General features: G+C 45.7%; 1 protein-coding gene across 1 annotated transcript in view; it reads right to left on the bottom strand.

Moving 5' to 3' along the window:
• Positions 1-876: 876 nt before the first annotated feature.
• The window catches only part of nipblb (NIPBL cohesin loading factor b), a 30,066-nt gene continuing 3,551 nt past the window's right edge, over positions 877-27,391 (bottom strand). The window contains exons 3-47 of the mRNA XM_080528750.1: positions 25,512-25,677; positions 24,910-25,010; positions 21,255-21,366; positions 20,963-21,114; positions 20,210-20,361; positions 20,019-20,109; positions 19,381-19,908; positions 17,726-19,018; positions 16,993-17,118; positions 15,923-16,111; positions 13,064-13,135; positions 12,867-12,956; positions 12,577-12,677; positions 12,379-12,465; positions 11,991-12,222; positions 11,517-11,668; positions 11,290-11,370; positions 11,040-11,140; positions 10,731-10,857; positions 10,560-10,642; positions 10,253-10,385; positions 9,939-10,082; positions 9,723-9,809; positions 9,337-9,557; positions 9,090-9,192; positions 8,890-8,988; positions 8,442-8,588; positions 7,737-7,871; positions 7,528-7,626; positions 7,348-7,401; positions 7,104-7,212; positions 6,842-6,978; positions 6,394-6,534; positions 6,150-6,243; positions 5,891-6,039; positions 5,669-5,759; positions 5,317-5,490; positions 4,922-5,112; positions 4,285-4,392; positions 3,943-4,167; positions 3,632-3,778; positions 2,797-3,134; positions 2,461-2,635; positions 2,109-2,291; positions 877-1,886 (exon numbers count right to left, since the gene is read on the bottom strand). Of these exons, the coding sequence (XP_080384876.1) occupies positions 1,530-1,886; positions 2,109-2,291; positions 2,461-2,635; positions 2,797-3,134; positions 3,632-3,778; positions 3,943-4,167; positions 4,285-4,392; positions 4,922-5,112; positions 5,317-5,490; positions 5,669-5,759; positions 5,891-6,039; positions 6,150-6,243; positions 6,394-6,534; positions 6,842-6,978; positions 7,104-7,212; positions 7,348-7,401; positions 7,528-7,626; positions 7,737-7,871; positions 8,442-8,588; positions 8,890-8,988; positions 9,090-9,192; positions 9,337-9,557; positions 9,723-9,809; positions 9,939-10,082; positions 10,253-10,385; positions 10,560-10,642; positions 10,731-10,857; positions 11,040-11,140; positions 11,290-11,370; positions 11,517-11,668; positions 11,991-12,222; positions 12,379-12,465; positions 12,577-12,677; positions 12,867-12,956; positions 13,064-13,135; positions 15,923-16,111; positions 16,993-17,118; positions 17,726-19,018; positions 19,381-19,908; positions 20,019-20,109; positions 20,210-20,361; positions 20,963-21,114; positions 21,255-21,366; positions 24,910-25,010; positions 25,512-25,677 (7,877 nt within the window). The 3' untranslated portion in view covers positions 877-1,529. The remainder of the gene's footprint in view (positions 1,887-2,108; positions 2,292-2,460; positions 2,636-2,796; positions 3,135-3,631; positions 3,779-3,942; positions 4,168-4,284; positions 4,393-4,921; positions 5,113-5,316; positions 5,491-5,668; positions 5,760-5,890; positions 6,040-6,149; positions 6,244-6,393; positions 6,535-6,841; positions 6,979-7,103; positions 7,213-7,347; positions 7,402-7,527; positions 7,627-7,736; positions 7,872-8,441; positions 8,589-8,889; positions 8,989-9,089; positions 9,193-9,336; positions 9,558-9,722; positions 9,810-9,938; positions 10,083-10,252; positions 10,386-10,559; positions 10,643-10,730; positions 10,858-11,039; positions 11,141-11,289; positions 11,371-11,516; positions 11,669-11,990; positions 12,223-12,378; positions 12,466-12,576; positions 12,678-12,866; positions 12,957-13,063; positions 13,136-15,922; positions 16,112-16,992; positions 17,119-17,725; positions 19,019-19,380; positions 19,909-20,018; positions 20,110-20,209; positions 20,362-20,962; positions 21,115-21,254; positions 21,367-24,909; positions 25,011-25,511; positions 25,678-27,391) is intronic.

Raw genomic sequence — 27,391 nt, forward strand, 5'->3', positions numbered from 1 at the left:
TTTTGAGCCGCTAGATTTCTGTCTTCTGTACGACTTGTTCAGCTTCATTACTCTCTTAAATGCTGCACTTTCACTTATCTCTCGTCTCATGTCGACTTCAGACTACAAAGACTTGTATAAGATATCCTAGCTGTTTCCTAACTCAATGTACTGTAATGAACATGTTTGTCCACTAAGGGATGCCAAAGGATTAGCTATTGATTGCAGATAGAAATGTGGTCCACGGGTGAAAATGCCCCTTTGCTATTCCTATCCTGCTAGAAGCCACGGTATTCTTTGAACCAAATAATGTACGCATATTTCCATACATTTCCATACCAATGTATGGCCGTCATCATGACTATAAGCCACAAAGCAAAAACTGTTGGTAAGTGTTATATTCTCTACCTGAGCTTTTCATATGTTCACTTAAAACACTGTTATACCAGTTAAATTTCCAAGACACTGGAAGCAGGCAAGCAGCATACAGACAAATGAATGGCCAGTATTGCCTCTGTTACTAGATGATGAAGTGTTTAAAGTTCAGAACACTGTATTAATCAAATAGACTACTAAACCCCAGCCAAAGCAATCATTGAAAACATGGGGCCATATCATTATCAATGGGTCATACATTATAGTTCTAGGGAATCCAAATACTGTTGCCCTCTGGGTGGACTCTATCTCTTCTTAAAAACAATAAAATAAAAAAATAAAAATAAAAAGACAGACAACAAATAACAAGCTGACGATTGATACTACATACATAGTGGGTCTTACAATACCCATGAAAAAATAAAACAAAGTCAAATGCAAACAAGACCAGTAACAAAGAGAAGTAAAAAATTTATTGCAGTATTTGCTCCGCCAGAAGTGCTGGGGATCCCTTTTCTCGCTCTCGGGTGACCTAATACATCAAAATCTACATTTACAAAAAAAACTCCCCCTGCATGTAGGCCACAGATACTGCATGCTTCGCTTTCAACAGAATAAATTATATCCAAGAGACTCCATTGTACAGCATGGGTAAACAAATAAAAGTGAATAAAACATAAAAGAAAAGGAAACGTTTAAAAGGAGCTTCCCTGGAAACTGAGCTAAGCTAAAGAAATCAATTCGGTGCTAGGTTAAACTCCAAGAACACTTTATTAAGAACATCAACAGACTCATTTCCAACATTCACTTTGTTTATTTTTTTAAACAGAATTTTGTCAGAGATATAAACATTTTTGTTTCGTTTTTTTGTTAAACTATTATACAGTGGGAGTAAAAATCAAACAACCGAGTTGCTGCACAACAGCGAAGGAGCTCCCACACAATGTTTTCCAAACATTTCCTTCTTGTGTGTTTTTTCTGTTTAACTTAAACATGTCCTGGATCCAGATTAAAAGTACTTTCTCTGCCCCTCTCCCTCGCTCTCCTCCACAGCATCTTGTCCATACATGTCTTGTTTTGTGTGTAATATTTGTCTTTTCTGTATTGGTTTAGAAAACATTGGATCTTCATAGAGTTTGGCTGCAAAGGGTGCCTGTCTGAGAAGCTGTAGTTGATTAGCTGGAAGTCCCGTCCTTGGCTGCGTACAGTGACCGTAAAGTCTGCACTACTCTGTTCGTAAGCTTGTGTGCACTTGTCAAGGTGATTTTCTTGTAAATTATGTCCGACTCCTTGATAGTGTCTACCCAAGGCACCAGTTTGCGTCCGTCCCGTTTCTTGGCCTCTGCCCAAATGCCAGAGTAGGAGCCGGCCATCCAGTGCACACTGTAGCCCGTGCTGGTCTTCTGAATGACACGGGCGATCTGTGGCCGGTCTTTATACTTGGGGCAGGAGAGGGCGATGACGTCCCTGGCCCCCACATTTTCATTCATGTGACCTGACGCCTCGTCGCCACCCCTCCTTCGCCGTGATGACTGAAAACAGGAACAGTGGAGTGTTACAACTTACACAACAGTTCATAACTACAACCCATTACTAACAACCTGCACCCATAAGTAGAGAGATCACACAAGGTTCAGTATCTATCACAAGTGAAGGTCTTGAGAGACATCATTGACATGACCTTTTGCTTAAGGACAATTACACTGTGAAGTCCCTGTCTAACAGCTATAACCCAGGTGCTTCAGATGGCTCACCCCGGGGGTTTTCTCGTCTCCGTCACTCTCGTCGTCCTCTGTGTCTTCTTGGGGTTGGGCCCGGTGGTTCTTGGGGTTGGGCCCTCCGAGCAATGAAGAGATGGCTTTATTTCTGGCGTTGGTTGACGCCTCACCTTCCTCATCCTCTTCATCAGGGTCCAAGTGCTCCATCAGTAACTTGAACTGAGAGAGACAAGAGTGTCAACCTGTGTGTCCAGACATTCCCTTTCTAGTTTACACTGCTTTTTTATTAACTTCTGAAAGAGACTCCATTACTGCCTTAGGATCAGAATAAACAATTTTTTTTCACTTATAAGAAAGAGAAGAGGCCGTGGGGAGACAGAATGCTTACATCTAGGTACTGCTTGACGATTCTCTTCTTGATGTCATAGGTGAGGTCTACGTTGGCCAGGTCACTGCTCAGAAAATCTAGTGTCTGGCGCGGGGTGAAGTGCGCGGTACCCTTTCTGTTCACCGCCTTGTCGTACACCTTGGCTGATTCAGTCGGTGAGTACTTCTGGATTTTACTACAATCATAGAGGATGCTTTAGTGAACAGTATTACACATAACACAGACTACTGCAACAGGATAATAAAATAAGTAGCTTTGAGAAGATCTGTATGCGACACAAAATATAATCTCACATCCAGTTTTTTGTTTGTTGTGCTCCTACTAGCTGGGGCCTACCTGTCCGAGAAGCCGTAGAAGTTCTTCAGGTGCTGCTTCAGCACCAGCAGCAGCAGGATACCCTGCGAGGCGTTGGCAAAGTCCAGCAGAGACACAGAGTTATCAGGCAACCGCTGCATCACCTTATCCACATCCTCCAGGTCCAGGTCAGAGTCCGAGTCCGACTCCACTGGTGCCTGTTTGGACTTCTTGGGTCTGCGGACCACCTCCTCGTCGTCACTGCTGTTAGACCCGCTGCTCCGCCGCTCGTTCTCTTCTTCCTCCTCATCTTCCTCCTCGGAACAATACTTCCTGTCTCGTACCTTCTTCTCCTTCCGTTTGGGCTCTTTGAGGAGAGACTGCAGAGAGAGCAGAAGGGAGTCAGTCACAACAAAGCCTCTTTGAGGAGAGACTGCAGAGAGCAGGAGGGAGTCAGTCACAACAAGGCAAAGCCTACTTTGTGGGGCGGCAGTAGCCTAGAGGTTAGAGAGGCCTGCTAGCAATCGGAAGGTCGCTGGTTCGATCCCAGCCTCAGGAGGGAGCTGCATGTGAGCTGGTGACTGGAGGGTTGCTGACATCATATCTAAGGTGCCTACCACTGCCGTTGTGCCCTTGAACAAGGCAATTAATCCCTAATTGCTCCAGGGGCGTTGACTACGGCTGACCCTGTGCCTAGAGCAAAAAATAAATTTCGTTGTACTGTGCAGTGACAAAAAGGTTGAATCTAATCTAATGTAGGGATTCTAAAATCAGATAGGAACACGACCGGAGCCACGAACAGCTCAACTGTTTTCATAAGCATGTCGTGTGTGCTTCATCTTTAAACTACAATGGCAGGTTGCTGTGTGTTTCTCACCTCTTTGAAGGACTGTAGTAGATTGCTGCCAGACACGGACAGTGTGATGTCGATGTGGTGCATGATGAAGAGGGGCTCGTCCTGGCTCACGAAGGGAAAACAGGCCAGGTTGTCCGCAACGTAGAGGAGCATGTTCACATCAGTCTTCTGCAAGGGGAAACGTCATGACTACTTCATCAAACTCTTTAACTTGTCCACACTATACAAATGATATGTCTAAGTGAGCAACATTTTAAAACATATATGGATTTATTTATTTTTAAGAAAAAGAAAAAAAGTGATTTCCTCTCTGTGGGGAAGAAGGAACTCACAGAACTGTCGTCGAACAGGTTGAGCAGTGAGATGAGGAAGGCTCGTCTGTGCTGCCGGTTCGTTCTGACCATAGCGAAGACGTGGGAGCAGAGTGCTGAGTGGCGTGACGTGAGTGACGTGGGAGCAGAGTCGTCCTGCCGGTAACCGCGGATCACCGTACCCTGAGATGCCCAGATGGCCTGCTGCACCTGGTAGGACATCTTCATCCCCGCCACGGCCTTCATCTGTACAAAAACAAATCGTCATGTATTGATTACATGACACACACACACACACACACACACACACACACACGCACACACACACACACAAAGCCTATAGGCCAACCTCTAAACACTCACATGGATGAAGCCTGTATACTTCTTATCAATCTCCACCAGCTGCTGGTCAGCCTTGTTCCTCATGAAGGGGTCTGGGTCTGTTCCCATGGCAATCAAGTACGGCACACACTGAGAAGGAAAAAAAGCACACAGGTTCCAAAACTGTCTTTGTAGAATTCAAAAAATTTTTTTACATTGCCAGGCATCATATATGTCTTTCCTAAGCATCAGACAGGTGCTAGTCTTGTGTGAGTGTATCTAACGGCGAAAAGACACCGCAAGCGTCAATCTCAGCAGAGTGCGTGGCGGAACTGCTGCGGCTCTCACTGTTGCGGCTCTCACTGTTGCGGCTCTCACTGTTGCGGCTCTCACTGCTGCGGCTTCCACACTGGCTGCGTGTCTTCTGTGGTTCTAACTGTGGAGCTGCTACTGCCAGCCCAATCTTTCTACTTTGAGTTTTGCCTGCAACACACTCGGCACGCGGACAAAACAGGCAAGAGTCCTTATCTCTAGATGGTGTGCCACGGTAGCCAGCGTGACACGCTTGGGAGCGCGCTGTATGGCTGCTCGAACCCGTTAACATGGGCGCCGAAATTAAACACACTTGCTGCTGAGGACGCCGCTTGCGGTGTGTTTTCGCCGTACGGTGAGAGCGTACCTGCACAGGATGGATGAGGCCCTGATTGAGCGTGAGGGCGATGACACTGAGGGCGAAGTGGCGTACGGTGGACAGTGTGTGGAAGAAGGCCTCCAGCACCTGCTTCAGGTACAGCTGCATGATGGAGCTGCTCATGCCTGACATGATGTCGCCCATCTCCTTCAGGTCCTCCTGCTTAGACAGCTTCTTCCCTGAGGATGCAAACACAAGGACCAATTAGATGACACCCAGTGTTTCCCATTAATTACCTAGACTGTGGCCCGCACTAACACCATTAGAGGCATGATCCAAAGGCCCCAATATATATATTTTTAGTGACATGACGAGTTGCTCCTCCGACTGTGAGGATGTGAATACATGGACACAGAGGTGAGAGGGGCTTGTGTGGGACGCACATTGTTGGTCGGCCTCCAGCATGCGAGTGTCCTCCTCCTGGAGGTACGTCTGCAGGTTCTTCAGCACCTGGATCTTCAGGGCTTCAGAGGACTTGCTGTCTGACAGGATGCCGTTGTACAAACACTTCACATCGTGCATAAACATCAGGTCTGGGTACTGGATGAACAGGAAGCCTGGAGAAAGAGAAAGAAACGAGGAGGACAGAGAGGGGAGGTATATTAACACAAGTGCCATGGGCCAGAGTGAAAAGGAGTCGTTGATGGTGAATGACAGATGTGACTCCATCACACAATGTGAATCGCATAGGAAGGTCTTCATAAGCAGAATAACATGATCGGAAGTGAGTTTTACCTAGACCAATGATGGCCTTGGTCTGAACCTCCTCATCTTCATTCTTGGTGAAGAAAAGCAGAAGCTCCATCACTTTGTCTTTGATGACATGCTGTAGGATACAAGAGGGGAGAAAACATCAGCTATTGAAAATAAATTGAATGTAAACATTTTGGGGGTTTTTAATTAAAAAAATATTTATTTTATTTGATTATTAATATTTTGGGGGACTCCTATCCCTACCTTGCAGGAGGGGCCTTTTAATTCCTCCATGTCAAAGTCAAAGTGGCGACAGAGCGCCCCGACAGTGAATAGTGAGCGTAGAAGAGACGGTTTATTAGAAATCAGATTAGCGTTGTTTGGGTCATCTCTCTTTACCTTGGAGATAGCACCTGCAGACACACAAGGGCAATGAGAGACCAAGAGATGCTGGATTTTAGTTTCCATTGGGTGTTAAATCAAGTGTTGCAGCTATGCTTCTGTTAATCCAAGTTATGCTCACCATAGTATCGGTTGAAACACGCCCAGACAAACTTATAGTTTCGAGTGACACTGTTCACAACAGCTCCCAGACAGCTCACACAGTGCTGCACAACCTGAAAAACAGATCAAGTGAAATTATTATTATTATTATTATTATTATTATTATTATTATTATATAATACTTCTTAACCGTTTATTTGTTACTTCACTGTTATTTTCACAGCGTTCCTGGCAACAAGCAGTATATTTTATTTGAGACTGACCGTCATGCCGTGTTTGATGATGAGCTTCATCAGGTCTTCCTCTATGGTGGTGAGGAAAGTCTCACTGGGATGCTCCATCAGAGGCACCACTAGCTCCAGGATCTTCGCCACGTTACAGATCACCATGAAGTCACTCTGGGTCTGTGAGAACACATTACAAACACAGACAATGTCAATACACAGGCATAGAAATGCATGCCGTCCATCAGACAGGCTGAAAGCTAAGCTGTTGGACATTATGTTGGAAAAGGTGTGCTTTCAATGACCAACCACTAGATGGCCCTAGAGCTCCATATAACAAAGTTGATACTTTTTGGCACTTCTTTGCACATCACATCACTCTATTATTCACTCTAGTATTTTCTGATACACATAACCATACATTCAGTGAAATTAACCATTTCAACATTTTACAAATTGAAATTAACATGTTCATCATTGTTCTTACGTTGCATTTGGTGGTCAGGTAGGGCTGCATGGTCATGGCATGCTTGACCATCAGCTGGGCTCTGATCTTGCTGAACAGGAAGAGTGTGGTGATGCATGACACCAGACGATCGGAGTTCACCCCCTTATTCTCACAGTCTGAAACAGAAACACAACTCTCTACCTTAATCTCAGTCCACAACGGAAAGAGTGCACCTTGTTACGATACTGCAAAACAAAAGCATTGGTTTAATATCAAAGGCAGCCGTGAGTGAGAGTCATACCAGCAAGAGACTCCTCGTATTTGAGGATGTGTTCCACTAGATTGTCCACCAGCTGAACGCAGGCCTTCCTGGCTGGTTTGTCGGCGGCATCCTTCTCTGTCTTGAGCAGCTACATAGAGAGGATGGGGTGAAGGTGAGTGGAGGGAGGCCCACTGCATGAAAAGCTTAACATTTAAAACGTAAGGCTCACTTTTCCCATGGACGCCACAGGCTTTATACGTTCAAAGACACATTAACTACTCACATTTTGAAGCAGCTGCTCAAACCAGTCATAGCCTGTGTCTTTGCATGCAGACACCTGAGAAAAAAAAAAATCACAGATCAAGAGACGGAAAAAAAAAAAAGACTTCAAATAGCCAGACAGATGTACATGAATAGTCATTTGGACAGTTAATTCTTTCACTTGTTAACCCCTGGTACTCACCACGTCAGTGATGTTGAGGATCTTCCGGGTCATGGCCTCTTTATCGTTGTTGGGTGTCGGGGTGAACCAGAGTTTCTGGAAAGTCTCGTTCACCAGTTTCTGCAAGAGCGCATGAATGAATACATTTTGGCATGAATACAGGTAACATGTTTCAGTCCTAATAGGTATCCGTTGATTCACACACACAACTATTATACACATGTACACACCTTGATCCCCTCCTCATCGTTGACCCTGCGGATCATCTTCACACACATCTCAGTGACCTTGTTGAAGGTGGGCTGCTCCAGGCAGATGTCTCTCAGGATCTTGATCACCCTCTTCCTCACACTGATACCCGTGTCCTGTGGAGAGAGAGAGGACACATGGCCACTTCAGTCACGCCGCATCACTGCTCGTTATGAATCACTGCATTTTTATATGTTTTTATTACTGTGCAGCCAAAATAAATGTTTCACCATGTATGAAATATGATGATGTGTCAGGTCATAAACAAAGCCAGTCAATCACCTGACTTGAGATCAAATAACAATCTGAGTCACTTCTGCGGGGCAGATCAAAACTCTTGTTTACATTTTGAAAAGCCTACAGTACTCCTGTAGATCCCTAGGTGGCAGTGTGGCTACACGTGAGGATTTTACCTTATGTGAACTTTTACACTTGGAATGAACTCTCAGCTAGGGGTGGCCAATGTCGTGGGCACAGTTCCATTTCTCACAGCTCCCTGTTAGTTGATGGATGTTCATTTTCATAAAGTCCATAGAAAGGCCTATGAAAACTATTACACCCCCCCCCCCCCGCCAATAAGTTAAGTACTCTGAACTGTACTTAGCTTCTGTGACTGGTTGAGTATAATATGTGTTATATATGTGTCAGCTTGTATAGGTGTGTGTTGTTATGTGTGATGATGTTACCAGTATCCTCTCTATGAGCATGTCATAGTACTGCTCCGTGAGCTGGGGTCTGCTCAGCACAAAGCGGCCTAGCAGCTCCACCGCAGCCTCCCGCACGCTGGTGGAGTTGTCCATCAGACGACCGTGAACCCCGCGCTGCATGTCCAACTGAGGAGAGAGGGGAGACGAGGTGTGAGGAGACACATCCACACGCAAACACAGTCTATTTACAACTCAGAGGGTAGGCGTGCTGAGTGTGAAGAAAAGAAACACGAGTTAACACCTCAAAATGATAACATTAGCATATAGACTGTGAACACGCACGCACGCACACACACACACATCTCAAATTCGATCGAAGGAAGACTAGTACAATTCTATGCATGGATGCATACAAGCATGTCTGTGGATCAGTCCCGCGGTTCGAGGAGCTTGCCGTTAAGTGTTGGGAAGAGCAGACAAGACTCACCCTGGACAGAATACTAGGGTCTACAGCCACCACCTCAGACAGACACTTCATGGCTTTAGTTCTGACAGCGATGGCACTCTCCCCCAACACTCTCAGGATCTGTGGGAGGAGAGAGGGAACAGAGCCCCGGTTTTATATTCCTTCACCGCCCACTTGGGAACAAAGTCATCCCTCACTCCTCATCGTGATATTGGTCTTACCTGGGTCAAATAAATATCGAAGCTCTGCGAAAACGGCCTCATAGAGGCCAAATATCTGACAATGAGGCAGGAGTCATCGTAGTCCACAGTGTCAGAGTTCTTCCTGGGGGGGAAGAGAAACCGAGGATGTGTCAACTCATCTTCATAAAAAGAACTTGTCGTTGCCAACAAGTGGAGGACACACTTTACATCACGTATGACAGCAGAGTGCTGCAAACATAATGGGCCGGTGAGGATTAATGCCTACCTCAGTGTGTTGAACTGTGAGGGCACGGTCTTGATAATGTTGCGGAGGAACTTTTTACGCGATTCCGCTCTCTGCATAATCTCTCCAGCGCTTTCGATGTCCTTGGCGTGGTGCTGGCCTTCAGACGAATCCTCGTCCCTCTGATTCTGAGACTTCATAGCTTTCTCCGTCTCGGTCGTCGTGTCCCTGAACCACTGTGCAATGTAGAACTTCCTGGAAAACTGTGAGGCAACAACCGAAATAAATGGTTACAATTCACCAATTGAATAATCTACTAAGCTTAGAAAACGTGCAGGGACCTAGTCTCTTACAATGGACCCAATGCTATGGGACATGCTAGAAGCTTTCTTCAGATGAGCATAGGCATATGTAGTGAAAACACTCACGACTAGAGATGGGTCTGTCTCTGCGTTGTCATCCAGGTAGTCCAACAGGACTTTCTGCAGCTGCTGGGTCTCATCATTGCCTGTGGCCTAGGTTGAGAACGGTAAAGCAAAATCATTGTGTGAGCAGTGCAGTAATATGCTATAGAAAGTGCACACATTTAGAATGAGACATAACTTTGAGGATGTGGCTAAGCGTAGATGGTTCAGATGGTCTACCTCTTTGAGGATGCGGTCGATGGAGCGCTGGTCCATCTGGCTGTGGACAGCATCTTTGCGTAGACGGGCAGCGACAGTGCCAAGGTAGTCCAGCGATGCCACCCTCAGGGCCATCTCTGTCTGCTTGTTACTGAACTGGTGCACCTGGGGCAGATGATGGAGAGAAGACAGTCAGTGGCTGTATAATGACCCCCCCCCACCCCACCCCCCACTCGCAATAACAACAGGAACTCAACTCAACAAATTCTGCAATGCTTTTATCAATAGCTCTACTGCTGCTCGGTGATTGAACTGATTAATAGATGGAGACTCACAAGTAGACGGCCCAGTAGACTGAGTAGCAGTTCAGCTGCTGGCCACTCGGGCTTGTTCACTGTAGACAGCAGATCCTGGACAAAGTTCTCAAACAGTGGCCGGTAATCCTCCTCCCCCTGCTTACTACCACACCTGAGAGAGAGGGGCAGAGGAACACAGCGGTTTGGTAAAAGACCTCGAGCACAAAGGGATCTTGCACCGTGATATTCCTGAACATTGCGAACATTCTAGGACACATTGGAGCCCTGAAAATCATGTATGATAACAACTGACTCAATCAGAGATTTTTTTTTTTGTGGATCTTACTTCTTGAGGAAGACAGAGAGGAAGTTCTGAGCCGCTCTCATTGCCGTTTCGTAAGAGTTTGTGATCAGGAGGTCTTGATCCACCTAGGAAAAGAGTGATCGCTTGTCAACGTCTTGGAAATCATCACCTCTGGCCAAGATTTCTATAAAAACACTCCTTAGCTTTCCTCACCTTCTTGTCATACTCATCATGGTCCCTGTCGGAGGGGAGGTGCACCACACACTGGATGAGCTGAAGCACCAGAGCAGTGACCATCTGGATGAACATGGGCTCTCCATCCTTATCACTGCTATTCAGCCTGGAAGAACACAACAAGCACCACTTCAACATACTGAAGAAGATGAGTCAATGGACTCAACGTAAGAACAACTTCATTAATCAACACAGTAGAGTTTTTCCAGAAACACATTATGGATGGACACAGGGGGCCTGTCTGTGTGGTGTTACCACGTGCATGGCGCTTCCTGGAAGTGTAGTTACCTGAAGTTCCTGAGGCTGCGTTTGCTGGTGGGGAGTCTGGCCAGAGAGGTGAAGATCTCCTCCAGGATGAGCTGCCTGTGCTTCTCATAGCGAGAGAACACCTGAGGGAAAAAAGGCACCACACCAGACACAAACAGAAGAAAAAAAGGGTGAGGATTTACAGGAGAGAAAATAGATGACGGCCAGAAGGATAATATAATATAATATATCTTGGATCTCATGGGATCCCTCTTTCGATTTGGATTCTTACCGCAGTCACTAGTTTGATGCCACACAGCTGTAGCTCACTGACACCCTCCACAAAGAATGGAGTGATGCCCATGGAGGATACCTGCAGATGGCGAGAGAGGGAGGGAGAGAGAGAGTGAGGGAGAGAGAGAGAGATAAGTCAGTTAGTTAGTGAACAGGGAACAGGCCAGAGGTCAGATGTCATGAGGAGTTGTAACCCCGGGAATAGCTGTAGGGACATTCTCTTACCTGCAGGATGGTGGTGTCAGTCAGCAGCTGGATCTCCAATAGCTCCGAGATGTTGGTCACAATGTCGCACACCTTGTTGTACAGCATGACTATAACCCTCTGCTTGTGTGTAGAGCATTTAGCTCTCCTGGACTTCGAGCTCAGCAAGCCACCTGGGTGAGAAAGGGAGATGAATAGAGAGGAGAGAGGAAAAGAGGTGAAACTATGAAATAAACAAGATGCCTAGAGCTAGAGATCTGTAACCCTTTCCTCAGTCCACCACTACGCCAGGAGTTTACAGAATATTGGTCGTGAGTTCTGAGTGGACTACACTGTGCTCTTACCACACAACATTATCAATATTTTGTTGAGCACTCACTAATTGAGCATCATGAGTGTGACTATAGTCCAACAACATCCCTCTGTGGCCAGCTCTTGCCACATATGAAAGGGATTTGTTCCAACTGCTTTAAGAGAAGACGGTGGGGTGCTGACCTCCATGTGGGTCCACTCTGTAGACTGGGTCGTACTGAGGGTACAGGGTGTTCTGTAGGTGAAACTTGGTGTACTGCAGCACTCTCTCGATCACGTCCTCGATGTACACGGCCTTGGGCATGCGTGCCGACGTCATGATGTTGAGTGCTGTCAGACAGGCGTCAGCAGACTTGGTCACGCGCTCCATGATGAGGTCACGCCACAGCTTCTCCTCGTCCTCTGCATCGTTGTCCTAGAGAGAGGAGAAGAAGACGTTCAAGACAAGTGGGAACCCCACTCACTGCAGAACATCATTCTGCCTGGGCATGTTTACCTACAACTGTCTGTCAATGATTGAACAGACTCCCAATAAACATCCTGTCTCAACTTGGCCACCAGGAGAACTCACATGGTTCATCAGCGTGGAGAGCCTTGAACCATCCTGAATGTTCTTCTCCAGGATGTTCAATACCTTCACCAACTTATCCGATGGAAGCTGTGGAAGAGGGATGACCATTAGTGAGCCAAACAATGCAACACCCCCAAGGATTAGAAAATACAACTCCTGCATAGCCACATCACTGTGTGTGTTCCTTCCCTTCCTTACTTTGAACGTGATGCCCATAGCCTTGATCTTGGCAGACTCGCTGCCCAGCTCACTCAGCTGATGCTTCCCCAGTAGAAGCTCCTCTGGGATTTCGTCGTCATCTAACGGGAAATCACAGTGGCTCACAATAAAACACTTCTGGCATCAACGTCCTAACATTATTATGGCTTACATTAATATAATTTGAATGTAATATTCAATAAGATATCTTGCCCATCCATGGTATTGTATACAGTCATTCAAACCCCTGAACATTACAAACATCTAAGTCAAGTTTGAAGACTACTTACCCTCGGCTGTGAAGTCAACATCTTCCAAACTCTCGAGAACGTTATCCAAACTTGCAGAGAACCTCTTGAACGTGGATGAATCCATCAGTTCTGTTAAGTTCACACACACACACACACACACACACAAACTCATTTACCATGCTTCACGTGCCCATAGCAACTCCATTACTAAATCAAGAGTGACAAAGTTAAATTACCCTCTGATGTAAGCTTAGGTTCATAGGCCTTCCTCTTCTTCTGTTTCTCCTTCTTCTTCAACTTTCTGGCAACTGGACAGTAAAGATAACAGTTATGACAGTGATATGTACAGCAGGGTTTCCGTTAACCGGTAATTACCGGTCTTTGTCCGGTAAAATCTATTGAAGTCCGACAAATTGAAATCTCTTCGGTCATAATGTCCGGTGAAAATAATTCCCTCTAAGCACAATTTGAATACAATTCGCTAAAGTTTAATTGTCACATTCTGATTCCTTCTATATGAAAAAAGACGAATATATAGGCTATATATTTCTTTTATTATTATATGATTTGACGCCGGCATGATGATGACTCCGCGAAACAGCGGTGGCAGGGTTGCCAGATGGGATTTTACAGCCTAACCAGTCTATTACCGCTAAACCCAGTAGCCCATTCGGCGATAACCCGGCCCATCTGGCAACCCTGCTTTTAACCTGCAAACGTTGCAGCTCAAAGTGCATAGCGAGCGAGCGAGAGGTAAACATGGCAAGACAAAGTAAGCTTTGCTCACCGTGCAAAACATCGGGGAGGAATAACGGATTCATGAGAGGAGCAACAAATATGAGAATGTCTCACTGATCACAGTCGGTGCAGTGACCACATATCGGCGGTCAGTTTGAGGCAACAGCAAACCGCTATGAAAGGCCACTGTGAGCAGGCTAATGAAACGGCTAACAATAAGCTGCACTCTCAGCTACAAGTTGCATTTCACATGGCAAAAAATGGCATCGCATGTAATCAGTATGTGGGACTGACTGAGCTACTGAAAGCAGTTACGTTCATTTAAAGCCTATTTATTTTCAAAGAGTTTTATTCTATTTTATTTTATCTGATAAAAGTGTGGCGCGCGTTCAGCGCTGGACATATGGCATAGCGCGCATGCGAATCATGAAAGCCTATTATATTTATTATATAGCTCGCATCTAATCGTATCGGATGAGAAATAGACATTAAACGGCATATACTGTATAGGCTACACAACAGTAATCACCGCGACAAACAGCTATATTATATTTTAATATGATGACCGGAATATCTCACGTTTGTCCGGTAAATTGAAATCTTCCCGGACACGTTGACCGGCACAATTTTTTTCTAACGGAAACCCTGATGTACAGCCATACTAGTCTAGCTCCAGGTAGAAAATGACTACCGTATTTTCCGCCCTATAAGGCGCACTTAAGTCCCAAAAAAAAAAAAAAAACGACAGTGCGCCTTATAACCCGGTGCGCCTTATATATGGATCAAAATGTAAAAATTACATGACCAATATTTTTTTTTTTATAATAATAAAATGTTTCAGTACGACTGGTAAACTACAAAGCCGCACCGCTTGCAGCATTACGGTAATCAGTAAACGACGGCCGCCATCTTGGAATCTCCGCGAATGCTATTGTTATTCTATCATGTGCTCTGAATGGATGCCGTACTCACCCAACTGTTCAATTCGGACACTCACACCGCTTGCAGCATTACGGTAATCAGTAAACACTGGTGTTGTGCTTACTCACAGTCCCACACCACAAGACCCCAAGTAAAGAAGACTAAACAGAGTTTCCGAGGGAACAAAGTGAGATTCTTGGTGCTTTCAACTTGAAGTTTTAAAGTACCCACTCGATATAATAAACAACAGTTTAACGATCACTAAACACTTATCATTTGTGTATTGGATTCATTATTCTCGTTTGCCGGAGGCTACCGGTAAGGGAGGGTTGATTTGTAAACATACTTTCGTTTTAGCTCGTGTTCAAAAGCAAGAACTGTGTGTTCATCTAGTTATGTGTAGTTATGTGTTTTTAGCATGTCGATGTTCTCCCAGTATGTTGTCATGTTATTAAAATACAGTTTAGACCTTCGTAGCGATGTGTTTTGTTAGCTGTTAGCCGCTAGCAGCGTTTGTTGTGGTTTGGTCAGATTCACTTTTCTCCCATTCAGTGTTTGAGATGAACCAACATTCAAATACGCCTGTCGTGTTCAATCTTTCTCTGATTTGAATGTATGACACATCATTTGAAAGCTTACAATCTGTAGTTTAAGCATGTGTAAAAACTGAAAAAGTACGTTGCACATTTCACCAGGAGCTGTCACATATTGGTTGTTGGTTATAATTGTATAGCCTATTGGTTGTTTTCTGGTGTTGTTTTGCTCTGTTTGTAGTCTACTTGATGTATTTTTATCAGCTGTTAAATCACCACAGCGGTTAATCCACTAATAGAGATAATAGCAGATTGAAAATGCTTGTAGCTAACTACTCTATATCTCGTGGTTGCAGCTATTGCGAATTGCTATTCACGCGAGTCAGCTGTGAATCACCGCAGGTCCTTGACGCTTGTTGCAAAAATGGATGACGAACGGCTGATACTTGAGGTGGAAAAATATATATTTTTGACAGTGGAGCAGGTAGAACGTTGACGGTGACAACGCTCAGGTGGAGCTTGGACAACGGGAAGTTGACACAACACCGATGGAGAGGTGACGCAACGCAGTAGGTGGAGCTTGGGCGTAACGCAACCCCAGTCAAACGTTTGACTGCAGTATCTATTCTATGCGCCGGTGCGCCTTATAAGCCGGTGCGCCTTGTATATGAAAACATTTCTAAAATAGGCCATTCATTGAAGGTGCGCCTTATACTCCGGTGCGCCTTATAGGGCGGAAAATACGGTACTCATCTTCAGCGTTTACCCTGCACTTAATACAAAGAAGCTGAATCCCCTGCTGCCTTATGCTGTATGCGCCGCAGGGTGTACGGAGGAGTGCATATTATGCATTAATTACTGGTCACACTGAGTGGGCAGTCACATACAGACACACAGACTCACTGTCACTCATGCTGGGTGGTGGGGAGTCCTCGTCTGAGTTGTCTGGGGTGCGTTCGCGGTTGCGGCTGCCGGACCCCCTGCGGCCCTCCTGGATCCCTCCGCTCCGCCGGTGCTCCCCAGAGCCTCTCTTCTCGCGCTCCTCACTCTCCCACGCTTTGTCACGCTCCTTCTTGTGGCGCTTCCGTGCAGCTAGAGTGAGAAAATTTGCATCAAGCCATGAAGAGAGAGTGGAGCGAGACTGTAATAGCAGCACCAGTTATGGATACGCAGTACAGTGTTTCCTCCAGGATTTTTCACATTAGTGGCGGAGCAGCTATCTGTCGCGCGTAAGTTTCACCAAAAACTACAGGGTGGCAACAATTATAATTTCTTAAATAGCGGTTAAGTCATTAAAGCCGAGCAGGTGATTTTATATAGAAGGTTGTAGTGACCGCTCGTTAGCGAGCAAAGTATTCATAATTCACGGCGTTCCAGCCTTGTATAAAGCACTGTTATATGTTTATGTTTACTACATCACCCATGCTGCTTAGCGGGTGATATGACGTGATATAAGTGGGACGGAGATTAATGAATGTTGTTGTTGTCAGTACGCAGAGAGTGAGAATAAAGCGCACATGATTGTTTTTCTACCGGCAAAACGACTAGATCGTCCTGTTATTGCCGTCACTCCTACAAGGTGATCAAATACCAATATATCCTACAGCTGCAGCGGAACATGCGGAACGCGCATTACACACACACACACACATTCGAACCAATCACAAAACTGTTTTTGCCTCGCTATCTGATTCAGTCTCGATTGCAGTGCGAACACAAACGACGAGGTTAATTGCAACATTGTAACATATTGTAAATAACTACACCCTAAATCGTAACGAAATGTAGGTCTGGAAGCGGCCTAAATCTAGCTTCAATCTGCTTTTTTTCTGTTCTCCGGTCATAATAACTCGCTGCCTTTCTGCGCAGCCTGAATCAAAGTGGACTGTCTGAATCAATTAGTGGCGGAGGAAATTCTTTCGTGGCGGCCCGCCACCAATAAATGCATATAGAGGAAACACTGCAGTACTCACATTCCGTCATAGAGTCACTGTCGTTATCGTCATCCGAATTGACTTCTGCATACTTGGGCTTGTCGTTGATGGTGCTGCGCTTGCGTTTGTTCATCTTCACCCTCTCACACAATGGCATGGTGGACTCTATCTCAGCGAGTAGATGAGGAGGGAGTTCTTTCAGCACAGACTCGTCAAGACCTCCTAAGAAGAGTTCATCCAGTCATCTACCAGCTTCATTGGCTTAATACCATTTCACACACTCATACAGTTACTGTGGATCACAAACAAACTGTGGTGATTTTGTCTCTCGGATTTATTAGTGTACGGTAACTACCCAATACTAAGTCCCTACATAAATCTTCCCAAGAAAGTAACATGCAGTATTCTAAAATGTATTCAATATCATAGTTGTGGAAAATGAGTTAGGTGTGTGCTTCTCAAGGACCAACAGACCAATTATCTAGGACTTCAGGATGCTCAACTTCATTATTGAAAATGTGTCTTTGATAAGGGAATGAATGGGGCCATATCAGTATCTAAAGCACAAGACTGACTGTCTGACCTAATCAACTACAGCTATGGTCAGTGCCAACAAAAACTTTAAAAGTGGAAAATCCCTTTCAATGTACTCAAACTAATTATTCAGATACTTGAACACAATGTCAACAGGTTAGCACGGAATTAAACTGTCCAAATACAATATAAGCTGGCACAGACAAGAATGCAGAGACAGCAGGGTACTCTCCCTTACCTTTCCCTGATTTGCCATGGGAGTGTCGGCTCTTGCTGGACTTGGAGCTGCGTGCATTTTTATCCTCCCTCTCCCTGATGATCTTCTGCACCTCGTCAATGTTGAGTTTCTGGAGCACCACCACAGGTTTGGCTCCTTTCTTAAAGTCCTCTACAAGCCCCATACGCTCCAGCTTGACCCGGGGCTCACTCCAGGGCACCTCCACTGCCCCTGCCCCTGCCCCTGCGCCTGCGCCTGGCCCCAATCCAGGCTTACGCACATCAGCAGAAACATTCCCATCCTTATCGCGCTTCAACTTGGGAATCACAAAGTTCTTAAAAGCCCCAGACTTGCCCCCCAGCAGGTAAGTGGGGAACTCCCCAGATTTGCTTTCTGAAGTCTGCTGCTTGTTTCCATCCTGGCGGCTCTTGCTCCCATCCCCACTCCTCCTCTCCTCTTTCCCACTCTGGGATTTGAGGCCAGGGCGGTCAGTCCTTTGGCGACCACTAGGGTCCACCCCGCCACGGCCCTCCTGCTTCACACGAGGGCTGTCCGGCCTGGAGCGCTGCTCGGGAGAACGTTTGTCCCGTGGTTCTCCCGATTCAATCCTGTGTTTCCTCTCCCTGTCCTTATCCCGGTCTCGGTCCCGATCTCTGTCTTTGTCCCGCCCGTGTCTGGAGTCATTGTCTCCTTTGCTGGAGGATTTGGGCGTCTCTGGCCGGCGGACACGGGATGGGTCACTGTCCCTGTAACGGTCTTCCCTGTGGCCAGAGTCAGAGCGTCCCTCATGCTTTTGCCGTGGCGCATCAGGCCCCTTGCCTTCTGACCTCCCCTTGCCATTGTCAGGTTTTCCATCGTGTCGGTGCTTAGATGAGTCACGTCTGTTTTCGTGCTTGTGTTTGGGAGTCTCTGGCCGGCCGTCTGGGCCCAGCTTCTTGGGCGTGTCAGCGCGCTGTTTGATGACCTCAGGTCGGCCGTCTGCAGTCTTTAGTGTCTCTCCATCAGTCTTGGACTTTAGCCTGAGGACTCCAGTGGAGTCTGGGCCATCCCCAGGACCCAGGCGTTCCTCAGGCCAGCGTTGGGCCTCCAGGGCCACTTCTGGTTGTCCATCAGCTCTGCCAGCTTGTTGCAGGTCAATGCTGACCATCAGGGCTGGCCGGCTGGCACCATTACTGGCAGCACTAGCTTCCTGTGGTGCCAACTTGCTGCCGGCATTGCCCCCTCCAACAGTGGGCCCTCCTGTGGCCCCTGCAGTACCTCCAGCCCCCGGCTCCTGGGGATACGAGTCCTGCTTCCGCTTCTTCAGTGGCTTGTCTGCAATGAGGAAACAAGGGGACAGAAGATGGACGTTATTTAACAAAATGTAGACAATTTCCATTACATCCTTTCGGAAGAAAACTAAAATTAACTTAAATCAACAAATTAACTAAAGCCAATACTTACAGTAATTACAGACCAAATTATTATTTTGAAAACCTCTATCTAAGTGGATCCCCCCAAAAATAAAAAAGATCACATGGGGTTTAAAATGCCCAAAATAAAATGGGGCCCTGTTAGACTGTCATAACTAGGATCAATCATGTGTTTTGTCAGCGACATCTTTATCCTAAGGCTCAGTACCCACCACACACCATTCTAAGCATATTTATAGGCAAATCTGGATGACGGACACCAACCTTTGTCCTGAACTTCTTTAGAGCAGCGTTCTCTCTCGATGGCCGACTCACGCTCTATCCTCTCGATCTCAGCTAGTGCGTCCATCTCCGCCTCGTCGTACACGGTGCCGCTGACCACGCCGGCCTGCTTGGTGTTCTGGAGCACGGGGACCTGCTGGTAGCCTGACTGCTCCCCTGGGAGGCCCTGGCCAGCCCCTAACCTGTGAGAGGGGTCCTGGGGGGTCCGGGAGAACGGCAAGCTGTTAAAGGCCAGCTCGGCATCCTGGTCTGAGCCGTGCTCCGCGCCAGGGAGGAGCTCCTCCGATTGGTCCATCTCGGAGGACTTCACCCGGGACAGTTTGAGCGTCAGCTTGGTAGAGTCCTTAGAAGGCGAACTGACAATGTCGTACATGGACTGATCCTTCTCCTCTTTGCTCAGCTTCTTCTGCTTCTTTTTGCGGTCGGGAGAGTCGAGGAGGAGATCCGGAGCACCATCACGTGGAGATGAATAAGGGGGAGGGGACTGCAGGATGAGCGGAGGTCGTGACCCTGATCAAACACAAAACAGTAATTCACACACATGAACACAGGGGCAAATACAACAAACAGAATGTGTCAACTGCCTCTGATTTGTCATGCGTTCTCTTGAGTTGGTGTACCTTTTGGGGTTCCTTCGCTCCCAGCAGGGGAACAGACAGATTGCGGCGATCTGAGCGGGAAGGAGGCATTTCTCATGGAAGGGTCACTCTCCTAAAGGAAGCATACATTGCATACAGATCGTTAAAGATTAATTCTGTGGCGTGTGATTCCAGCTCGTTCTAGCTTGGTATGAAATGTTTCTCACGGTTACCTCATTTCCTAGTCTGTGAACTATGGACATGTAGTCTTCGTTTGAGCCGTGTCTGGCGTTGTGATTGGCTGAGTTGCTTGACATTTGCCCAGAGACTTTGTTGTCATGGATGTTCCTCATACTGCCAGGGACCATGGGACTAGCAACTGAGACTGCAACATAGACACCAAAATAAATCAATCACAAATACTGTCCAATGGTTCTGAACCAATTGAAAGCCATATTCACAACATCTTCTATATCATCTACCTACTTTAAACCACACAAATGCTTGTTTATATGGTTCACCTGTAAATCTTCTTGGTTACCAGCTAGAGTCAATGCAAATAAACAAATGCAAAACAACAAAACCAAAAGAAAGAAAAATAGATTTCAAACAAATCCACAGAGACATTTCTGTGAAGTAAGTGTGCAAGTGGTGCTTGGTGTCCCCTGTACCTGAAGTTGGGTTGGAGGGGATCTATTGGGGGGAGACCTCGGGCTGGAGGCAGGGCTGCACAGGCATCTGTGTGTGTGTGTGTGTGTGTGTGTGTGTGTGTGTGTGTGTGTGTGTGTGTGTGTGTGTGTGTGTTTGAGATGGAAAATGTGTGCATGGACAACTATATCACAAGCACTGTACAGCTTGTGGACTTGTGTAAATCGACAGCCTGACATGCATGTGAGAATAGGTGAGAATAGGTGAGAATGTTTGAGTATTAGCACAGCCGTTACCACATCACATTCTCCTGTACAGAAGCATAACTGCAGCCTCACCTTGCTGGATTTGTTGGTGCTGAGAATAGCTGGGTGGGTGAGGGTACTGCATGTAACTTTGAGGGCTTTGAGGGGCATAGGGACTGGGTACCGGGCTGTTCTGCTGGGGCATGAACCGTGTACCTGACCCACTCTGTGGGGGGGCAAAACGACTGTAATGAAAGAAGATAGAAAGAACATTTAAAATTAGGAGGGGGTTTGCAACTCTCACAACTGACTTAAGTCTTATATTGACCATTAGTTTCACAGACTCACTGTGCCATTAAAACAAACAAAATTATGAATGTCATACCTAGAAGGGCTATGTGAGATAGTGGTTTGCTGGTAGTTTGTCGATGCCGGACTTCCATGCATGGAATTCTGAGACATCTTGTACTGTGGCATCATTGGCTGCTGCATTATACCTTTGAGATGAAGAGAAGGGCACTGATTAAAGAGGAGAACTAAATTAAGAGGTGCAGAGGAGGCTCGTGCAAAGCACCAGCACTAAGGCAACCTCCGGCCTGAGACAGAAGGGGAGTGAAAGATAAGACCCCTCTAGGAGAACTACTGCTCTAGCAGCAAGATGGCACAGACAACCAATTTCCTATTTACTATCAAATGATACACAACAATAGCCTTTATTGCTTTAGGAAAGCATAAAGGACTAAACTGCATTAAGTTCATTCACTGCAGTTCTTTTTTGTAAGGTAATACTCTCTTCTCCAAAAACACAACTACTCAAAGATTTTCACAAAATGTAGCCAACAAGACGGTACAATCCACACATTTCTTGATTCATAGTTGAATACAACATTACAGCAGCAGGAGCACAGTGTCATTGAGTGAGACAAAAGCAAACGATGGGTCATTCTGGCAGCTGACATGGTACAGGAGATGCCAAGTCTGTGTTATTACACCCTTGGCTTGCCTGATCAGAGTGTAAGTAAGTAAGTAAGTAAGTAAAGCTTTATTTATATAGCACCTTTCATACAAGAAATGCAGCTCAAAGTGCTTTACAACAGGAATAAGAACATAAAGTGAATATAAAAACATATACAAGCATAGAATGAATATAAAAGCAGGGGAAAACAGTCAAAATAAAAGGTAAAGATTTACATTTCTTACACACTATGTGATACATGTCATACATTCATACACTACTATATATTATTTTAGCCCCCTCAGTGAGTGTAGTCACGCTAGTATGGGACCTGCACCTGTGGTACAGATCAGAGCTGCGGCTAGGGGTGGGACGATTAGAAAATGTCATGTCACGATTATCGTGGGCAAAATAATCGCGATCCACGATATTATCGCGAGAATTAAAAAATAAAATAAGATAAATATGCCAATAAAACACACTGTAATCACTTTAACTTAGATTTTGTTGTATTTTTAGGACATTTTAAGTCAGTAATTCAAATTCAGATTCTAGTGGCACATATCTCTGGCCATAATCCGGGTCCTTAAGAAAGAGCAATTCCTTTTCGGCCAATCAGCACCTTTCATTAACGTACACAAGGAAGTTTAAAGAACGCACTCCCAGTGTTGCCAACTTCCAGAGCCCCTTGGCGACTTAATTAGTCAAAAGCGACCAGCGACAAATCTAACTTCCTTTTCTGGTCATTTGGGGAATTACTGTAAAGCATCTAACATATCCTGTATTCCACGGTTCACGTTACAACCGAGCTCAGGAGAGACGAGTAGGGATACAGTCTATGGCGAGCGAGGGTTGCCGTCTCCTCTCTCCCTCAACACTCACTCCCGCGGCCAGTCTGATAGCAGCCGCGGGGAGCGTACCGTTGTTCCCCGGGTCCTCGCAGGGGGTTCGGGCAAAGTTCGGGAAATAACGGACGGTTGTCATGTGTTTATACAGCATGGATGTTACGTGCCTAATGCCTTTGATGCGCACACTTGCTACTTGCCGCTTTAATCATTGTATTTAGCCTATAGCACAAGTCATGCATTGAATGTAACCTCAAGTGCTGAACAGTATTAAGTAAACCACAATATATTTGCTAAAGCTTAGGGGCGACCGTGCCTTTTGCAGCCATAGACTGTCACTGCCTGGTAATAAGATAGATAGATAGATAGATAGACTTTATTTGTCATTGTTACAGTACAGGTACCAAACAACGAAATTTAGGAGGGGAGGCTCCCCTGGTGTTTAGGAAAGGAAAAAGAAACACATTTTGGAAAAAGCATAGATGCATAAAATCACAAGAAGGTAAGGAGCTGGTTTACATCAATAGAGGCTATGTACACAATCCACTGTACTATACTGCACAGATAGTCAACTAGGGTTGTCATATTTCACAAGAAAGTATTTTTTCACATTTTTTTAAAGTGTCACAGTTTGCAGGCTTGAAAATGTACATGTTTGTGCCTCAGCACTAGCTGCCATACAATCCGTCCGGACTGTCCTGGGCCCAGAACTTAGGCCTTTTCTGTTAGAAGCTGTCCTTCAGTCTGTTTGTCTTAGCGGCCGGGGTCCTGTACCTCCTGTTCGAGGGCAGCTTGACAAAGTGTTCGTGCCCAGGGTGGGTCGGGTCCTTGGAGATCTTGGAGGCCCTCCTGAGACAGCGTGTTTTGTACAGCTCCTCCAGAGAGGGGAGGGTGGCGCCGGTGATCCTCTGTGCTGTTCTCACGACTCTCTGTAGATCGCTTCTCTCCGCTGCCGTGCAGCTGTGGTACCAGTTGGAGATGCCGAAGGTGAGGATACTCTCCACTGCGCCGTGGTAGAAGGCCACCAGCATCTCCTGCTTGCTGTGTTGTTTCTTGAGGCATCTCAGGGTGTATAGCCGCTGTTGTGTGCTCTTGATGGTGCCTTTAGTGTTGTCCTTCCAGGCCAGGTCATCCCGCATGTTGTGTCCCAGGAATCGGAGGTTTGAGACTATCTCCACGCTCTCTCCGTCGATGAGCAGGGGCAGGATCTCGGACTTTTTCCTCCTGAAGTCTACGATGAATTCCTGGGTCTTTGACTTGTTTAGCAGCAGGTTGTTTACCTTGCACAGCTTGCTCAATTGCTCTACCTCATCCCTGTACGCCGCCTCGTCCCCCCCCGAGATACATCCCACCACGGTGGTGTCGTCTGCAAACTTTACGATGTAGTTGCTGGGGTGGATGGGGGTGAAGTCGTGGGTGTAGAGGTTGTAGAGGATGGGGCTTAGCACGCAGCCCTGGGGTGACCCAGTGCTGAGGCTGAGGGCTGTGGAGGTGTGGGGGCCCACCCGCACCCTCTGGGGGCGGTCGGTCAGGAAGTCCTTGATCCACGCACATATAGAGTGTGATAGACCCAGGTCTAGTAGTTTGGTCACTAGCCTGTCTGGAAGGATGGTGTTAAAGGCGGAGCTGAAGTCCACGAAGAGCAGTCTCGCGTAGCTGTTTCCCCTCTCCAGGTGGGATAGAGTGGCGTGGAGAGTCGTCGCTATGGCGTCCTCTGTGGACCTGTGGGCTCTGTAGGCGAACTGGTATGGATCCAGGTTGGGCGGGAGGCGTGTGAGTAATAACAAGGAAGGCCAATGACAGTATCCCGTCTAAAGTTTTTCACCAGCCATGGTGAGTAGGCTAGCATACGTTACCTAGTGACTGACTGACAAGGCTGACTTGACAGTAACGTTACCCATGCAGGCTGAACAATAGCGCGAGACAAGTTCTGTGAGGATATTCGCGCGCGGCTCATGTGAGGAATTGCAATTATATTACAGTAACAGTCGCTAACTTGACTGCAAAAGTAATGTAGCCTAGGCTGAAAAATAGCGCCAGACATTTGTTAAACACAGTTTATTCATAACATACGATTATGACGATTATTCAAATAATTAAAATTCTCCACGATTAAGTTATCGCGGGTGTTTTTATCACGATTAACGATAAAAACGACAATCGTCCCATCCCTAGCTGCGGCAGGCAATGTCTCCATGTCTCCTCCTTCCCAACCTGAACCCTGTCTCGGGTGGGCTTACTTTTCTCCCTGAAGATGTTGGGGTTCCTGGACAGTACGGTCTGCAGCAGCACAGGCACGTCACCCTCTGGGTCATCGCTGCCCAGGTTGTCCTTCAGCTCTCTGCAGTGGGAGGAGAGGGGAGCAAAAGGTTAGAAGTCAGCACTGTAACACTGATACTGTACACACTTAAACATATCAATAATCTCTAAGTACTCTCCATTATGTGCTATGACCTTCTATTCACAGACTAAAAAACTAATCACCACGAATGTTCATTTTTCTGACTTAAGCACATGCTCCTTTGCCAGGGGAGAACTTGTCAAACTGATGGAATTTCTTAAAACTAAATGAGTTCAACTCAAGGCAAAGTTATTTGAATAATTATATCCTAGTTTATTACATCCAGGGAGAATTTCCTTTTCCAGTTCACCTTCAGGTAATGTTCTCACAATGAAGTAATACAGTACATCACAAAAGCCCAAGGCCTGACACTGCCTAATAACAAGCCTACGGCAACTGTGGCTTGCAATAAGAGGGCGCTGTTGATGATGCTTCGCTCTCCTGAGCTGGTATAACCACCAGAGTGACGTGGGTAGGGGACTAGGGGTGCAAGGTACCCACATGTGCTCGGTGGAGACCTGGTTGAGGCTGTGAGCCAGCTGGGACACCAGGTTCTCATCCCGACAGGCCAGCAGACAGTTGACCTCCTCCGCAATCCTCCCATTGTACAGCAGACTCTTAGTGGTGGTGGCGGGGAGAGGGGAGGGCAGGGGCAGTTGGTTTAACACTGAAGAGAGGAGGAAGAGACAGGTTAGAGTGAGTGAATGAATGAGTGAGTCAGAAGGTGGGAGAAAAAGGAAAGAGAAAGCAGGGGTCGAATTACCCTTCAAGGGTCTGCATTTTCAAAACAATAAACAATAAAAAAAAATATCTGCGTTGCTAGATTTCACCTGTGTCCTAACTAAACAAAACAGACATTTATCAAGTGATTGTAAATTTGTGTGACAAACGTTTCACCTCAGTTTGCAGCAATTCGCATGTTGCGGATGCAGGAACATGTTTCTCTCAATATCACCATATACTCTGGTTAAAATGTGTGTTACGCTGGGGTGTCGGAACATAATGTTGTTATTGCTAAAACACTGAGACTCTTGAACAGTGGCCTTTGTAAAAATGCATTTCTGAGACACCAATCAAAGTGGAGCGTTCACAATGCATCATACTTTTTTTTCTGTTTCTGTGTGACTCGACCACTGGAAAGATGGAGCCAGATAAAGGACAGAGAAAAACTAATAGTCCCAAATACCTATTGTTCATAAATAGCATACAGCCTAAATGGAATGTCATGAATCCCAGAATATGCAACGCATATGACTGGGAAAGTGAATGAAAGGACATTAGTATAAACAAAACAAAAACGAATCATTACATGTTAAATGTACACTTCATCCAGATAGAAAAAACTGCTTAAAAGCCTAAAAAGCTTTGGAAGTACATGAAATTCTGAAGCATAGGGCAGAGGTTTCTAAATGATTCATCTGCATTGTTCTGCAAATTAATTTCAGCACACAATTGACTGGGTAAAATAGCTAATACATAAACAAACAAAAAACAACTAAAATAAGTGATCTAACAAAAGAAACTCATCACGGGACTAGTTGGTCAGGTTTTACAAGACAAAACAACAGGTTTTACTGCATCCATATCACGTTATTCTCCTCCTCTTTCAAAACAAAGATGCAAATTCAAACCAAGGTTAGTCTGTCCTACTCCAAACTACAATCAAGCCATATCCACTGACAATATATAACTGTGAAGAGATGGCCTAAGGTTGAAACGGTGTTGTAAATCACATTTTATAATCACTTTATTAAGCAGCAGATTCCAATTGCCAATACAACAATAAAAAATCAGGACCTACTAAGCTGAATGCCAGGTGAGGGATGGGTGATAATTGTGCGCTCACCATTTTAGTCAGCCAAATAACTGGGCACAACACTGCACAAGACATGCATATAGAAAGCTATAAAGGGTTATAAAAGTTAATTAAATTGCAACAATGATAATCAGTTGTTGTTGGTGGTATGTTTTAAATATCAAAACTGCAATATTCATGCAGGGAGCATAAATGTTTTATCAGACAGGAGGAAACAATTGAGCAATCAAAACTGTATCCAAGAAGGTTAGCAGTAAAGGCCTGACCATTTCCCTTCCCTTTTTCATTGAGCAACACAAACAACTTAAACACTATTGTCTATTGGCATAGACAGCCACTTTAGATCACAGTTTTCTTACTCAATGAAAATTGTATACAGATCAGGAAAATCTAGACAACAAAAATCATCGAAGTTTCAGGCCCGATTGCAACACAATAAGATCAGTGGATCAGGGCACAGTCACTTTTGCAAAGTATTGTGGATTCAATACAACAAAGCCTGCTATGATAAAAACATGTTTTATTCCTTTACCATTGCTGACTGTTGTTGTTAAGCGGGGAGTAA

This window comes from Nansenia antarctica (genome assembly GCF_963989245.1).
Source record: "Nansenia antarctica genome assembly, chromosome: 4".
NCBI classification, from domain to species: Eukaryota; Metazoa; Chordata; class Actinopteri; order Argentiniformes; family Microstomatidae; genus Nansenia; species Nansenia antarctica.